The 17,403-nt window shown below is 36.6% G+C and overlaps 1 protein-coding gene across 1 annotated transcript; it reads right to left on the minus strand.

Moving 5' to 3' along the window:
* Nucleotides 1–1,172: 1,172 nt before the first annotated feature.
* Nucleotides 1,173–4,568, minus strand: GG1 (Ggamma-subunit 1). The gene is made up of 4 exons (XM_059581848.2): nucleotides 4,221–4,568; nucleotides 1,851–1,903; nucleotides 1,520–1,564; nucleotides 1,173–1,438 (listed from the first exon to the last, which is right to left on the minus strand). The coding sequence occupies exons 1-4, from the start codon at nucleotides 4,353–4,355 to the stop codon at nucleotides 1,354–1,356; spliced, it is 318 nt and encodes a 105-aa protein (XP_059437831.1). The 5' UTR covers nucleotides 4,356–4,568; the 3' UTR covers nucleotides 1,173–1,353.
* Nucleotides 4,569–17,403: the final 12,835 nt, after the last annotated feature.

The following is a 17,403-nucleotide window of genomic DNA, read 5'->3' on the forward strand; positions in this document are numbered from 1 at the left end:
ATGCATGGTTTTCTAGATGGATTTGTCAGAGAAGCGAACCGGTCTCTGATAACAAAAATCCTCACAAACAAGCCCAAAGAAAACAACACAAAGCAGAAATAGAAAGCAAATAGTAGAAATATAAATCCAAATCCAAAAATCAGCAAAATTAGCAAAGGTGTTGGCAAAGTTGCACGGACACGTGATCAGATCCACAAGTCAGTGTGTGGGTACTAGGTTGAGGCACGGAAGGAGGTGACGGGGAGTAGAGAGGTTGATGAAGATGGTGGTGAGGCGCGTTGGTGGCCACATTTGACAGAGGAAGATAGATCTAGTTTCAAAGGAGCCAAAACCAAAACCACAAAACAGATCCGGAAGGAAGAAGTGATTTGGCGGTGTATACGTGGCACGGTCAATAAAGGGGTAGACGTCGCGATTTTGGGAGGATAATGGATAAATCGTACAAAGGCGATAGATATGGCGTCATGAGAGGCAAAAGGGATTAGAGAAAACTCTAAACCAAGAAAACCCGAAGGTAAAAACTCCACAAGGAATGAAAAAGGAGGAGAGGGGAGGAGGGAAGAGAGAGATTCTTCCATCCTCACAAACCATACAACAGCTAGCAAAGAGGCTAGGGTTTTTTTGGGGGCTGGGAGAGAGAGAAGTTCGTTAAATTATGTTTAATTAAAACATACACATATCGACTAACAATGATCATATATTAGATCCTACTCTTTTTGTTTTTTGTTTTTTTTTTCTTTAAAGTTAATTATTAAATTTGATACATGTAATTTAATTGAATTTAAAGTGACACACTAATGGAATCCATCAAGTTTTTGGGCGGATTTTAATAGCAAGGACTTATTTGTTCTTTACGCAAACGAGATGGATCTCTCAAAACATTTTGATACTTCATGGATTGATTTTGTATTTTTTAATTTTTAATTTTTAATTTTTAAATTTCTTTTATTTATTTATTTTTTTTGTTGCTGAGAACAAAGGATATGCTTTATTTTTGTGTGTAGTGACTTTTAAGTTGTCAATAAGTTTGTCCAAGACAAATGGAGGAAAGTTATAGAATGTAAAAGTGCCGTACGTATCATTAGCTTATTGAGGTCTTTGAAGGAGGATATGCCAGCATCTCTGTTTGGAACCTCAGAAATTCAGGACCAGGGTATTTTTCATGTACAAACTTTATCTGAATAGATTGTAAATTGTGCATTCAGAATGATCAACCTACAAATTTCAGTCTCACACGTGGTGCAAAATTTAGTCAAAACATTTGCTAAAACAAAAACTCCGGTGTAACTTATGAACATCAATTAACTAACACATCTTGAAGCCTCTCGCAACAAATCCTTGCATTGCTTTTAATCAAAGAATCCAGCAGCTGCAACCTTGTGAATCTTGGGGACCTTCAAACCATTGATCCCATAATGGGTTCACAGGGCCGTTTGTGCTGTAAACAAAATAAACTGATGATTAGGGCTTACCCATTTTTATTAGGAAGGTGGAATATTATATAGGTTGTGTAACTTACAGTGGGAGTAGTGGATCAGGTATTATTTCTATGTTGCGCAACAATCTGAGAGCCAACAAGAAAAACAGATTACCATGCACTCTACAAATCTTTTGCCATCAACTTATATGAGATTTTGCTATAGCTCTTTAATCATCAGAATGAGCTGACAAACAAGTGAAGATGTGTATTTCCAAGTACTAGAAATTGAATGGGTAAACCAATACAAGCGATCGCACTACTATCTCTATACCACATTGGATTGAAAATAAATATGAAATCTCCTCTTCCACCAGCCTATTTCTTTTTCTTTAAAAAAAAAAAAAAAAAAAAACCCAATTGTTGTACTTACTCCTCACATGATGTTGACACGTTTTCTGTTTTTTGAAGCTCTTCTAACTCTTCCTGGACAAATTCATGCAAAACCAAGTAACAGGAATAAGCTGTAAATTGCAATTCAGTGCATAACAACACAACAGTGACTTTCTGCAGAAGTTAGTTTCAGAATCCAGAGATAAGAAAGACAAACTTCAAAACTGTAGTTTCATCTGCAAGAGCAACTAGCAAGCTATTACGCAAGAAAAGGGCAAATCAGTATCATGGCTTATGATTCTGTCACTTTTCTAAGACGATAAAAACTTTCAAGCAAGTGGCTATACACGGATAAGGGTGAGTGGCAAGCCTTAATCAGTGACCTATAGCACCACAACTTAGGGTAGCAAGTATTCTAATTCAGTTGAACTATGGAATCAACCAAGTTAAACCACAAACATTAGAAATACTTTAAGATAAGGTTGAGAGAACATTGCAGCCCTGACGATGAAAGTCATAGCTTTTCTAGACACAGAACATCGGTGGACTACTTCATCTCAGGCATTTGTTATCACCATCAAAGAGGATGTAGTCAAGTCCCACAAGACAATTCATTTCTCTATTTAAATTGTGCAGCGTCTACGAATTGAAACCAATAGAACATGAGAACAGTTCAGGCTAGATATTACCAGAGAATTGCTGTATAGCAGAAAATATTCAGGAGATAGAATTTTGAATATCTTCTAGAGACATAAAAGCAACATAGCCTTTTTTTTCAATGATGGGGAATCTTGACAAGGGAGGGTTCTTTAGACTCACCCCTACAGAGTAAACCTCGGACCCGTGCACCGCACCCTCAAAAGTTTCTTTACACGGATCAAGGTAAATCACTTGCTTTTACACTAGGGGGTGTGGTCCCAAGGGGGAGTTTGCACCTAGCAAGTCTTGAACTTGGGCTATAAGGAGTGATACTCCCTAAGATCACAAGCTTCAACCACTAGGCCAACCCATTGAGGTTAAAAGCAACATAGCCTTCCTACATCTATTATATAAAAATCCAGATAGAGAGTATTAAAAGGCCTATAAAATCCTAAAGCATAACGATTTAGGACATGAAGCTAAACAAAAGCATTTCTATAACTTTCTCTTTTTTTTTTTTTTGTAGGTAAGCATTTCTATAACTTGAAACTTACAGAAGAGAGAAGTGGATAAGCATTGTACGGAGTTGAGCAGCAAAACAGTACTTTTTTATGGGGTAACTTAATTAGGCACAGGAGGAGTTTACGCTGTAACATTCCACCACAGAGAAAAATAATTGCATTCCCACAGTCGAACTTTTTTTTTCTAGTGTCTTTCTTTCCCTTAGCCAAACTTATTTCAAAGTTAAACATTGCCAACAAGTCAGAACCCAACTTTAAGTCTTCTCTTCCAAGATACATAATTTAGGTCAGTTTGAAGCATTCCCCATTGTCTCATACAGAGGCAAAGAAAGTTGCAAGATCAATCATCTGACTGCCTTCAAATATCTTTATACATATTCAATCAGCTGAACTAGAACAATTGTCACATACATAAAAAAAAAAAGGGTCCAGCGCATCTCACATTTAGGAGGCACAACATCACTCTTTCGATGCTCCACTATGTCATGGATATTAAATAAGAACCATTACTATAGCTTTAGGAAACAAATATTCTTTGATGAAAAACTCATCCATTCCATTGGCTTGTAGCATCTTGTGGGCAGAATGATTTAGGTAAGAAATTAAGACATCTAATGTCATTTAGTCACTTCACTGCATACAAGAAAAAATCAAAAACATTTATTGTTGGTTCTTCCTCTGTCACCTAGGGAAGCGCTACCAACATCAACACTATCATCCAAAAATGACTAGTTAAGTTATAATTGAAGTTCCTTAAAAATCATTTATATAGTCTAACCTCACTTAATAAGAAATCAATGTAGGATTTGACACTCATGCATCAACTTCACAATCTACCCACCCAATGTGGAACTTAACTTTCTAGGCTCTCCCATTCAAATACTTGATGTTTTCACCAAGACTCACATCATGCAATGTCCCAAAGGCACATGGTGTCATTAGGTTGGATTTGATACCATTTGTCACTGATGATACACTAAATAATCATGCTAGGGTCAGGTTTTTTTTTTTTTTTTTCCCTTCTTTTGGCAAAATATGAAATCATTTTCTATTTCTTATTTCCCTGTATATAGCTGCTAACAAAATATAAGTACACAAGCATATATAAAATAAACAAAAGAACAACTTGCCCCAGAAGCAAAAATTGCCCATTATCCCCGAGATTCCAAGCTAAAAAGGAAATGCATCTAAACCCAGTTCATACCAAACTAACAAGCACAAATATTTATCAAGAAGAAGAAGAAAGAGACCTCTAAGAATTTGGATTCTTGCTCGACGCGCTTGAGTTGGGCGAGAATCCGATGCTTGCCTCTCGTATCAGGTCCTTCTGCTGCTACTGAAGCAACGGCAAGCTCATCTACAGACGACGCCGTTTCAGACGCCATTACTGCAAAACTCAAAATCCAAAAGAATGGCTCCAAAGATGAGGCTCATCCCACAACAGAGCCGCTCATTTTTTCTTTTTCGAATTTGAGTTTCACTCCTCATTTACACAAATAAATATGCAGGCTTGTGAACTCCCTCTCACCTTTACAGATCTGAAGACTTTTGTCCGTACAAAAGCTTTTTACATTTTTCACTTGCTTTCTCCTCCCAAAATATATGAGGACTGGTACCTGTACATTCTAAGTATTCACTTTCTGTCGCAATTAATAATAATTTTTACTGCCAAGTATTTTTTTTACTGTCACGTGGAGTAAACACTTGGGTAGGTGTAAAATTCTCAAAATATAGGAAAAATTATAGTTTACCTTCCTAAAGTTTGACACCTTTTTTTTTTTTATTTTTATTTTTTTTTATTTTTATTTTTTATTTTTATTCTACCTCCCATGTTTAAAAATTAACAATATAACCCACCCTGAAGGTTTTTTTTTTTTTTTTTTTGTTGCAATGTTGCCATTCCGTTAGAAGATTATGTCATGTTGGACGGTTTGGCCAACACGTGCGCCTCACGTGCACGTTTTTTTGAATTTGTTTCGCTAATGCCCCTAACCCGGCACACGGACCAATGGATCTTATCCTTTATTTTTTACTTCACTTTTTGTTTTGTTTCTTTTCATTTCCTTTTCTTTCTTTTTGCTTCTTCTTTGTTGTTATCTTGGAGGCGATATACTTGCCGCTTATGGTTAAGGTGAAAGATGACTTCCTCAAGCCAATTTTTAAGTTCTAGGTCGATATAGAGCTGGGCATGAAACACACCTGGACCTCACGGGGTATGCTATTGTGAGCGTTCTACTCTCGTAAGAATGACCCAGACTAAACCAAATTCCAGTAGGAGGTTTGTGAGTTGTGAAAATTAGAAGGTAAGTAAATTAGTCGATGTTATCTTTTGTTTTTTGCTTTTCTGTGTTCGATTTGTATCAACAAAGTAGGCGTTTGAGTAGCGAAATTTTTAGGTCTAATCAACGCATCAGGTTAGATCTTGGTTAGTGGTTTAGTATGAGTTGTCTTAGTTAATGCCTCCAATGGATTGAGAGTGCATCAGTTGATTATTGGCCTCCAATCTGCTGAGAATAGCTAACACCTTCTCTTCAAAGTCAAAATTCTTTGGAGGAGGTTGCTTAGCCTGATACTGCTGTTGTGGAGCTGATTGATATTGAGGGTAATATGATTGATCATTGAATTGCAAATATGATTGATGTTGCAGTTTATGAAATTGTGGAGCATAATTTTCAAGAGCTTGAGCTTGCCACAAGAGATTAGATTGGTAGCTCCATGCCGGGTTATAGGAATCAAAATAGAGGTCATTCCCCGGTCTAGAGAGCGGTGTGTTCATATGCTCATAAGAATAGTTAGAAAATTGTCTCATTGTAGGACAATCTCTAACATGGTGATAAGGATTATAGCAATATGAACATGCTCCATGGGGTGTTAGAATGTCTCCCCACATGACTAAAATAACAAAAGGAAAATAAAAACAAAAATAAAAATAAAAACTTACAAATGGCCTGAAGATGCAGCCTTGGAGTGCTGGAATGCAGCTACTGGAATCTAGCAGGCATCGTATGAAATGATGGCTAAATTCTAAGATCGACGACCCTGCATACAAGAAAACATTGATTCTGCAGTTATAGCAGCTTCAGTGCTGTTGTTCGGATGTGCGCTCGATCGTTGTGGATTTGCGATCGATCGCAGCTCGATCCATCTAGATTGGGCACTTGATCGCATTACCGCAAAACAAGGTGGAATTTAGCTTTAGTGCTGCTATCTGGACGTGTGCTCGATCGCACTGCTATAGAATAGAAATTGAACTATAGAAAATAGAATAAGAGAGAAATAATGAAATTTAAAGAGAATTACTAAACTTAAGGAAAAACTTCTAAACAAAATTCAATGCAATTCCAAGCAATGGCACAAAAAATTTGTTGTGCAAATATCCACCTAACTAATAGATGAATAAATGTACGTTTTACTCACAAGTGCACAAGATCAAAACGATTGTATAGAAAGCAAGTACGAGATCATTCCCACAAGGATTGCTGTAAATTATGTTGTAAAGAATTGCCTAAATAAATAAATGAATTAAACAAAATAAAATATTGAGTTGAAATAATAAGAATGATAGGGTAGGGTTTTGATATCCATGGCTAACCATACTCGAATAAGATAAACAATATGCTAATGCTATAACCATATCAAGATACCCAATGTTTGCCAATCTAAGGATATGATATCTACTCCTTAAGCTATTAATCTACCTAAGCAACGAATTAGGCATGTCATCTACTCTAATTCTTTTCTCTCTCAAAGGATTTAGCATGATATCTACAAAGTTGTTCTTCAAGAAAGCATAAATCTATGAAAATCGACAAACACATGAAGCCTAGAGCATGGTATCTACTTTCGGTTCTCCATGTTGATTAATCCAAGAACCTATGATGGGGTTCTTTTGTCACTCTATTAAGCCCAGGACTCAGTCATCTAAATTGACTTAAATAACAAATCCATACCACATACATATGATGATCAAGCGCATTCATGTGAGGAATTCAATAAAATAGGAAATAATCAAGTTAAGTATCCAAAATATGAATTTTAGCCAAAGGCGCCAATATTAAAATCCTAAAGAGACATAATTAGGGCTTCAATCGAGCCATGACTAAAGTATTAGTTACACATAATTCGAATGAAAATCATCGTCATAAGAAAATAAAAAAGGAAAAGAAGAAAACCGAAAAACCCTTCTAGCCTCCAATTCTTCTCCCAAAGCTTGTGTCTGTTTCTCTCTCTTCTTCTCTCTCTTCGGATGAATTGAAGGTCTATTTATAGAGTTTGGAACAACACTAGACATTTTTGTGCAACCTAACAACTCAAAAATCGAGTTGGAGTTGGATTATAGACTTCTAAACCGTGCAAAACTGTGTCTACCGACTTCCTTGTTGCTCTAGCGCACAACTGCACTCGATCGCAGGATGGGCACTCGATCGCATGACTGCGATCGATCCCATTGGCTTGGGCGCTCGAGCACATTTCTTTTAGCTTTTTCCTAAAATATCTTTTAAGTTTGAAACTTGTCGGAAATGCCTCATTTTCTGCAAAATCCTAAAAATGCAAGAAAACACAAAAACAACACAAAACATCAACTTATAACAAAACTAAGAGATCAACATATGTGAATTAAGGGGCTTAAATGTCTAACATTCAGCATTCATCAATTGTTCTTACAGAGTGTAAAGATTCACAAGGGTTTGTGAGTATTTTTTACTGTCTGTAATCTAAATCTTCATGTAGTGATAAATCTTCATGTAGTGATTTCTCGGGTTTGGCTATCCGCCTGCCCCATAGTGGTTTTTCCCTTTGATTGGTTCAATGAGTTTTCCACTTCATCAACAATATTTTGATGTTGCGGTTGTGGTGATTATTCTGTGTTTTCTGAGGACCTCCAGAGATTGGAAATTTTGTTTAAGATTAGGAATGTGTTCTGGAACATGTTAGGATCTAAACTGGAAAATTTCAAATCATTTGGAGTTCGTTTGCTATTTTAATTAAATTTTGCAAGCAGAACATAGTTGCAGTTTTTCCTGCAAAGGCCTGTAAGGATTACGATTTTTTGTTATGCTCATGAGCAAGTCTCAAAAATCGTTTGAGACTAGATCTGGCATGGGAAAACCGTGGTTGACACGGTGGTTCGAACAGATTTTTGTTTCGAGTAATATCGAAAATGATATGACCCATTGAATGTTCGTCGATGGATTTGGAAACAGAAATCCTGAAAGTAGTTTTGAGTTGTAAAAAATCTGTTTTGTGAGATAATCAAAATTTTATGAAAATTTGATTATTGAATATGATGTATAATTGATACAACGTATTGAAAACACAAAAGAATTTTCAGCAAGATTGATTTCATAAAGTTTAGATATTTTTTAAATTAGATTTCAAGTGCATGTTTAAAAAGGCATGAAATTGTGCAAAAGTTTTCTTAAGAAATCTTGGCAGGCAATAAATAGATTTTATTTTAATTAAAATTATTTGATTGCTTATGGGTTATTGTGATGATTGAAAAATCATACAAAGATGGTACCATGGTTGAAAAACCAAAATACCACATAAAAGGTTAATTATGTGTTTGACACGTAATTAGGGCAATTCGACATATCAATCATGAATTGAATTCAAGGATTGAAAGTTGCCTTTGTAACTATGATCCAAAATTGAGTTTTCTTGATGAGGTTGGTATGAAACATTACCAAGGATTAATGGACAATAATCAGTAACTTTTGAAGTTTGATTTTTGATCTATTAAACATCAGGAAAAGATGGATATAGTTATGATTCCTAAATAGTTAGGAAAAATTGATTCATATGAAACAAAGTGGCAAGGTCTTGGAGTTGTAAAGGAATTGCAACTCTTAATAAAAAACCCATTAATTTTTTAAAATATCAAGTGGGAGATTCTTTATTGAATTAAGCAGTCTCCATCATAAATCTATTGTAAGAGATAAATTAAAGCTACCTCGCCTTGGCCATGGCCTTGCTCCCTACAGAGGGTTTTCTTTATTTTATAGGTTACGTATAGATTTCCTTAAAGGATAAGATGAGACTGGTTATGTATCAATGGCGACTGCGCTACCGTGGAGTCAATTGACAATTGGATCAAATCTAATTGACGGTGCACACTTGACTAATTTGAGATATTAATCTCCCTACGGAGCTATGTTATCTTAAGATTAGAGACTGCAGAATATGGCTGTTTATTAATGGGGTAATAACATTAATAATGAGATAGGAGTCTCGCCTAAGTCAAGGTAATTAAAGACACCTCGCCTTGGCCATGGGCCCTACACCCTACGAAGGGTGTATTTAACTATAAGATTAGGTTGCCGTTGCTTTTGAAACATCATATGTTTGTTTTGGGTTTTCATATTTTGTTTATTGCTAAATATATATGTCTAATATATGCTCAAAATAAAAATAATTTTTTCAGAATAAGAATGTCTTCATTCAACCCTTTCTCTACTATTTTTAAATCAAAATAAGCTAACAGGTCCTGATTACGTTGACTGGAAACGTAATTTGGACATTGTGCTCATGGCTGAGGCGAAGCCTGCCCTGTTGAACCAGCAGATGGTGCATCTGAGGATGAAAAACAGCGATTTATTCGCTGTAAAAAATCCGATGAGATGACCAACTGTTACGTATTGACTTCTGTGTCACACATAATCCAACATCAGCTCCAAGATGTGAATCATGCTCTAAGTATGATGATAATCTTGAAAGAGATGTTTGGAGAGCAAAGTCGTGTTGCTAAGTCAGATACGATGAGAACTTTGTTAAATACAAATATGGCTGAAGGAACTCCAGTGAGGGAACATTGTCTGGCTATGATAGCGATGCTTAATACACTAGAGGTGTTGGGTGCAGAGATTGATGGAGGATCTCAGGTAGAAGTGATTCTACATTCCCTGCCGAATTCATTCAATCAGTTAAGGCTAAATGTGTTGATGAGCAAAAGGATTTACACATTAGCGGAACTGATGAACGAGTTAATCGGAGCGGAAAACATCCTAAAGTCCCAAGCCATAGCGAATTATGCTCATGCTTTAGTTTCTAAACCGAGAGGTTTAAAGAATAAGAATGAACTTATACAAGTTGGCAAGCCATTTGTCAAAAGGTTTAAGAAGGCTGGTAAGAAGACAAAAGGCAAGAGAAGTAGAAATTGCTTCCACTGTGATAAGTCTAGGCACTGGAAGAAAACATGCCCCAAGTATCTGGCTTCCAAGAGTCAAAGTAATGAATCATCTTATTTAGTTGAAACATGTTTAGTTGTGAATCCACTAGGTTCCTAGTGTGTGGATTCAGGACCAACTAATTATGTCTGCAATTCATTACAGGGGTTCCATGTAACCAGACAACTGAATGAAGGAGAGATGTATGTGACACTAGGAGATGGAACAAGAGTTTTGGTTCATTCCATGGGAATTATTAAGCTATGTTTTAATTCAAGAGTTTTAGTATTATCAAACTATCTTTATGTACCCAACATTCGCAAAAATCTAGTTTCTGTTACATTTCTGGGTAAGTGTGGATATACCGCTATTTTGAGGGATACCGTGATAATAAACAAGGATAATTACTTTATATGTTCTGGCATTATTAGTGATGGTTTGTATATTATATCTCCTGATGAACATTCTGTTAACAATTCAATTCTAGAACCAGATCATATTGTTTTACCATTAAAGAGAAAGTTTCCTTCTACTATTGATGCACATCTTTGGCATCTACGTCTTGGGCACATTAACTCAAAAATGATTCAAAGACTAGTTAATGATGGGCTCTTGAGCCCATTGGTATTAAACGATTACCCATTATGTGAATCATGTATTAAGGGTAAAATGACCAAGAGGCCTTTTTTTTGTAAAAGGATATAGGGCAAAAGATTTGTTAGAGTTAGTACACACTAATGTATGTGGTCCAATGAGTGTCCCAACACGAGGAGGTTTTGAGTATTTCATAGCATTTACAGATGGTTACTCAAGGTATGGATATGTTTATCTAATGCGTAGGAAGTCTGAAGCTTTTGAAAAGTTCAAAGAGTTTTGGGTAGAAGCTAAGAAATAACTAGGTAAACATATCAAAGCACTTCGATCAGATTGAGGTGGTGAATACTTCCTTGGGGAATTCATAGAACATTTGTCAGAAGCAGGGATCGTATCCTAGTTGACAGCACCGGGGACTCCCTAGTAGAATGGTGTGTTAGAAAGAAGGAATAGGACTCTTTTAGAAATGGTAAGAGCAATGATGAGTTATGCTACATTGCTTGTGTCCTTTTGGGGTTATGCCCTAGATACAGCAGTATACTTGCTTAATATGGTTCCATCCAAGTTCGTTTCCAAGGTACCTATGGAATTATGGATAGGGTGCAAGCCTAGCTTGAGCCACATCTAAATTTGGGGTTGCCCAACAAATGTGTTGAAGGGAAAGACAAACAAGTTGGAAGCCAAAATAGAAGTATGTCTGTTCGTAGGATATCCAAAAGGAATAAGAGGACAGTTGGTTTATAGTCCTAAGGATAATAAGGTCTTTGTTACTACAAATACCAAGTTCCTAGAAGAGGATTATGTAAACAATCATAAACTAAAGAGCAAGGTGGTTCTAGAGGAAATGCAAGAAGCAAGAAAGGAAACTTCTTCAAAAGAAATTGAAGAAGAGGTGGTTGTACCTAATACACCAGCAATTACTAGAAGTGAAACACCTAGTACTGGTGAAGCACCTAGTACCATTTTTACTGCATCACAGTGGGAGGGAAGTCAGAGCCCCTGATAGATACTTAGGAAAAGCCTTTATGGCTGAATCTAATACAACTATATCAGACCCAAGGACCTTCAAAGAAGTGGCAAATGATGTGGATGTAGACCATTGGGTCAAAGATATGGAAAGTGAGTTGGAATCCATGTCTTCCAACAAATTCTAGACTTTTGTAACGGCACCTAACGGCATTAAACCAATTGGGTGCAAGTGGGTTTTCAAGAGAAAGAGAGGAGTAGATGGAAATGTTGAAACCTTCAAAGTAAGACTAATGGCAAAAGGTTTTACTCAAAAAGAAGGGATAGATTATAGGAAATTTTTTTGCCTGTAACCACGCTAAAGTCAATCAAAATACTCCTAGCTATTGTAGCTCATCATGACTATGAGATATGACAAATGCACATCAAGACAGCCTTTTTGAATGGGCAGCTTGACGAGGACATCGATATGATGCAGCCTGACAGTTTTATAGCTGAAAACCAAGGAGATATGGTGTGTAAATTGCAAAGATCCATTTATGGACTTAAGCAAGCATCCCAGTCATGGAACATCAGGTTTGATGAAACAATCAACAGTATGGTTTTGAACAAAACCTTGATGAACCATGTGTGTACAAGAAGTGTGGTGAACCTGTAGTAACATTCTTGGTGCTTTATGTAGATGACATACTACTTATTGGCAATGATGTAGGGACGTTATTAGCAGTAAGAATCTAGTTGTCAAAGCAGTTTGATATGAAGGACTTGGGAGAAGCAAGCTATATCCTAGGGATCAAGCTTTTGAAAGATCGCCAAAATAGGATGATAGGCTTATCCTCAAATGTATACATAGACAAGGTTATAGAAAGGTTTAGCATGACAAACTCCAAGAAAGGGCTTTTACCCTTTAGACATGGAGTACCTCTTACAAAAGGGTAAAAGCACCTTAAGAAGAGGAAGAAATGAGAAAGTTTCCTTATGCTTCGGCTGTAGGAAGTCTCATGTACGCTATGCTTCGCACTAGACCTGACATATGTTTTACAGTAGGCATGGTTAGCAGATATCAATCAAATCTAGGACCTATGCATTGGGTAGCAGTGAAGCATATACTCAAGTATCTTTGGAGAATGAGGGATTATATGCTTGTCTACCATTGCAAGGATTTGATAGCGACTGATTACACAAATTCTGACTTCCAATCAAATCGTGATTCCCAAAAGTCTACCTCAGGATATGTCTTTACCATTGGTGAATGAGCCATTAGTTGGAGAAGTGTTAAGCAATCCTTTATTGTTGACTCCACTATGGAAGCTGAATATGTCACAGCTTGTGAGGCTGCAAAAGAAGTAGTTTGACTCAAAAAGTTCCTATCAGATCTTGGTGTCATAGAGATAGAGCATTCTCCTATAACGTTGTTTTGCGACAAAAGTGGAGCAGTTGCACTATCTAAAGAGCCAAGGAATCTTAGGAGGGCGAAACACATCGAGCGCAAGTATCATCTCATAAGAGAGATAGTATCTCGGGGAGATACAACTGTAGCTAAGATTCCATCGGCTGAGAATTTGGCAGACCCGTTCACTAAGACCTTACCACAGAAGATTTTCGAATCTCACCTGGAAGGAATGGGAGTCAAAGGTATGCATAACTGGAATTTAGGGCAAGTGGGAGATTGCTGGGATTATGCCCAGAATCCCAGTGATTTTATATTCATTTTGACTTTTAGATGTTTGTAATGAATAAAGGTTTTATTCACTGATAAAATTGTTTTTGGGCATATGACATAAAATATCTTTACATGCTTATTACCAAAAATGTTCATCATATTATACTGTGCATGTGAAATGTCCCTAGATAACATTGAATATGGATATGGATGTGAGTAACTTTGTTATCACACAAGGTCATAGTCCATAATCCTTGTATCTTTAAACTAGAATGTTCACAGTCGATAAATGGAACTGGGGCAATTCCATTTTGAGTAAGACTGTTACACATCGAATCTTACTGATCTACCTTGATCAAACGGAGCGGCTTCTCCAGGATTGATGTGTTAGGTGCTGAGACCCTAAGGCACTGAATGGGCCAAGGAGTTGTCTTTCAGTAAAATACTGTCAACAAGGAAAGACAATAACTCTTTAAAAACTACTTACAACTTTGATTCTAAATCTTGAGGGAATTGTAGACTCAGAATGTTGTATGTAGGTTGCTTTGATGTGTCAATGAGTGAGACCTATCATCGGTCAACAATGTGTCAATACATTGGGCAACTGCATGTAATATTGTGGGAAAGCCTTTTTCCAAGAAGGAATCTAAATCCTTTGTCGGCAAACAAAGAGATAACAAATGTCCCCTTGTTTTAGGTTTTATGGATTTATTCTTAGAGACTCTGGCCAAAGCTTTTTGGTCGGCGTGCAAAATATATATGTCTTAAGCATATATGAGAATGTCATGAAAACCGGTTACTCAAGGAATAAGCGGTAGAGAATTAAGTGGCAGTATGCTTATCCTTAATTCTGCTACGGAGTTTTTCATGGAGGAATTATAAGTTAATATTAAGTGAGTCAAAGAGATTAATTATTCAGTAAAAATATTTATTGGAGTACAATCACAATCTTTTAGTGGAATTAATTGTGATTAAATACTTTTGCGTAACGAATGTCTCGGAGATATATTACGAACATATTTAAGCCAATAATTATTTTTCCCTTTAGGTCCCCCACCAAGCTGATGTTAGTTAACCATGGTTAGGCCTTCTAAATCTATAGAGCTGAATATTTTTATTTAATTAAAATATGGGCTAGAAAAAAAAAAAAAAGTAATGCAAGTTGGGCTTGGATAAAACTAAGAAGCCCAAGAGGCATGAATTAATTAATAATGCAATTTTGGCTTGGTTAAAACCAAAAGGCCCAAGAGGCATGTATTAATTAAATAAAGTTAGGCTTGGATAAAAGCAAGAAGCCCAAAAAGATAAGCATTGGACATAAAGGAGAAGGGACTGGGATTTAATCCCAGGCTCAGTCCCCAGGCAGGGGAACACATGGCTTAGGGAGAATCTCTCCCAGGCCCATGCATTAACTTAAGTGGAGGGGAGCTAGGGTTTTATCTCCCTAGTCGTCCTTCTCTCCTAGTATGACTAGGATTCTGCCTATCTGCTCCTTGTCCTACATTGCTAAGATTTGAAACTCTACCCCCTGCTAAGCCTATAAAAGGAGAAGAGCCTAGAGCTTTCAAATCATTTCATCTTATTCTATCATAGCAAATTTTGCTTGATATATAATTTTCAGTACTTTGAAAATTATAAGTTCTTGTGTTTAACTCACGAAGAACCAAAGTTTAAGATTTGAAGAGCTAAGCGAGAGCCCACACTCTCTTGGTTACTGTCAGTCATTGGCAAGAAGATCTAGAGGTCTCAATATTGATTGAGAGGATCTTGTTCTTGGAGGAGAGAAGCAAAAAATTTGTTTTTTGCCTATAGCCAAAGAGTGGTCGTTGATCTTCAAGTAAGTAATATGTTCTTGCTATTTATTGAAATAACATATGTTCTTGATATGTTGTTTATAATGTTTTCCTGGCTTAGGAATATGTTTATTTTTTTGCTGCGCAAATTTTTGATTTGCATACATATTCCCAACAGGCCCCTATAGTACCGTACATACGCTACTTTTCAGAATAGACTGCAGGGCTCTCAGCTTTTTTCCATTTATGAATACTCCCTTCCCCTCGCGCCTTATGCCCAATTTTCGCTCTTGTTCCCTCTGGTGACTCTGTGCGAGTGTTTTGTGAGGATTTTGTGGGTTTTGTGAGTTTTTGAAAGAGAAGATGTGGTTTCTTGAAGGCCTTGCTTCTAGGAGGTAACTTTCTATATTTGAGTTTTCTCTTTAGTTGTTATATTGCTTTTCTAGACTAGCTTAGTAGCTGGATTGAGTTTCTAGCTAGGTTGGGCCTTTAATCTTTGTTTAAGCTTGGTTTAGCATTTTATGATCAACGTGTTTTCTTGTGCATGGAGGCCTTATTTTGAGATAGGAAGTCTTAAAAATACTTTGATAACTTTTGAACTCGTTTGGGAGGATATGAGGACGTTTGGGACAAATGAGGTTCTACTTGAACCTTCTGGGCAGACGTACAGCCTCGAGCCCAGACGTACGGCCAGAAGCGTTTCAGTGAACACCATTTTGACCAGTCATCTGATAGCCTCTATTTTCACGTTCTAGGTTCGTTTAGTTGGACTTAGGACTAATAGGAAGTTTTCCATAGATTTGGAGAACCCGAACTATTTGGAGGATTAATTGAAGAATCTATACGACCTAGGTGAGTTTTAACTTACATAATGCTCGCCATTTATTTTCCCGCATTGCACAACTATCTTTGTGTACCAAAACATGCATATTTACAACTTTCACAGTATACTCCTTGCTGCACATGAACTCTAGTTTTTTGTGAAAAATGTGCTACTTAACAAGGATAATGACACTAAGACTTGTAAAGCACACATGTAAAATACAGACAAGATTAATTGCATCGTATGACATGGTACAACGGTACGTGCTGGATAACCGCCATGGGCTTACTATATATGTTAACTTTATGGTCAAATGTGTGTGTGATATATGGGCCTTGGATCCAATGGTTGTTTCCTGACCGACACAACCTTAACGATTGGTTACTACAGGACATACATCATTAGTAGCATAGGCCACCCGAAGTCAGACTCGGTCGGGCTGCTATTGTTATGGATGGTAGCGTACAATGGTCGGGGCACCGGCATTGTATTACAGGTCCTTTGGGATAGTGCTAACCTTGCTGAGAAGGGGTAATATCTCAGGTAGGTTGATGTGGTATTTTTGTGACAAAAAATATCAATTATAAAATTACCACTCGCAATAGGACGAATCCCATAGGATAGGGGCTATATTGAGGGTGTCGAACCTCAAGGACTGCAGGGGTTCTATTATCAAAATTCGAAAGATTAAAATTAATTTAATTCAAAAGAGATTTGATCTGTTTGTGTCAATTCAAAGTGCATGAAATAAACGAAAAGAAAGAGAGTAAATATATGAGAGAGAGAGAGAGAGAGTAAGGTATTGATTTGACCACTATCCGCACATCAATGGTTAACCATATCTAATTCTAGCAATTCATTCTATGCATGTTATGATTTAAACAAGAAAACACATTATTGAAGAATAAAACTAATTCATCTTCGGTTGGCACGGATCGTCCACCTAACCACTAAGATGCGGTACGACTCGTCTTCCCTAAGTATGAATTATTTAATTCTTTAATAAGTTTTATACAATCAATGGAATAACATAACCCATCTTTGGTTGGCACAGATCGTCTACTTAAATTACACAAAACTAGGGTGTAGTACGATCCGTCTTTCCTAGGTATGGTCTATCTAACCCTATTGATTGCATGTCAATTAAAAACCATTGTATAACCATCATTCTTATAATCACAGAAAATAAGAAGGATTTGAGTTCAATAATAGTAAAATACTTTTTAAGGCAAGATAAGAATTTTACTAATATTGATTTAGAAATTAAGAACAATTACATTTAATATGAAGAACATAAATCAATTGTAGCAATTCTCAGAGTTATACAATCAACATGCATAAATTGAAAAACTAGAAATTAAATACAATCAAACCATTGTGTTTGGAAAAGGTTACATCAATACCCCACAATTGGTTTAGCCGCTCATG

Source organism: Corylus avellana, chromosome 1, assembly GCF_965113065.1.
Source record: "Corylus avellana chromosome 1, dhCorAvel1.hap1.2, whole genome shotgun sequence".
Classification (NCBI taxonomy): domain Eukaryota; kingdom Viridiplantae; phylum Streptophyta; class Magnoliopsida; order Fagales; family Betulaceae; genus Corylus; species Corylus avellana.

Excerpts from the sequence above, each read along its gene's own strand:
- GG1 (XM_059581848.2), bottom strand. The coding sequence starts at position 4,355 with ATGGCGTCTGAAACGGCGTCGTCTGTAGATGAGCTTGCCGTTGCTTCA. Across the intron at positions 1,565-1,850 it reads GTGTCAACATCATGTGAGGA|ATTGTTGCGCAACATAGAAA; the intron begins GTAAGTACAACA and ends GTTGGCTCTCAG. Across the intron at positions 1,439-1,519 it reads CCTGATCCACTACTCCCACT|CACAAACGGCCCTGTGAACC; the intron begins GTAAGTTACACA and ends TTTTGTTTACAG.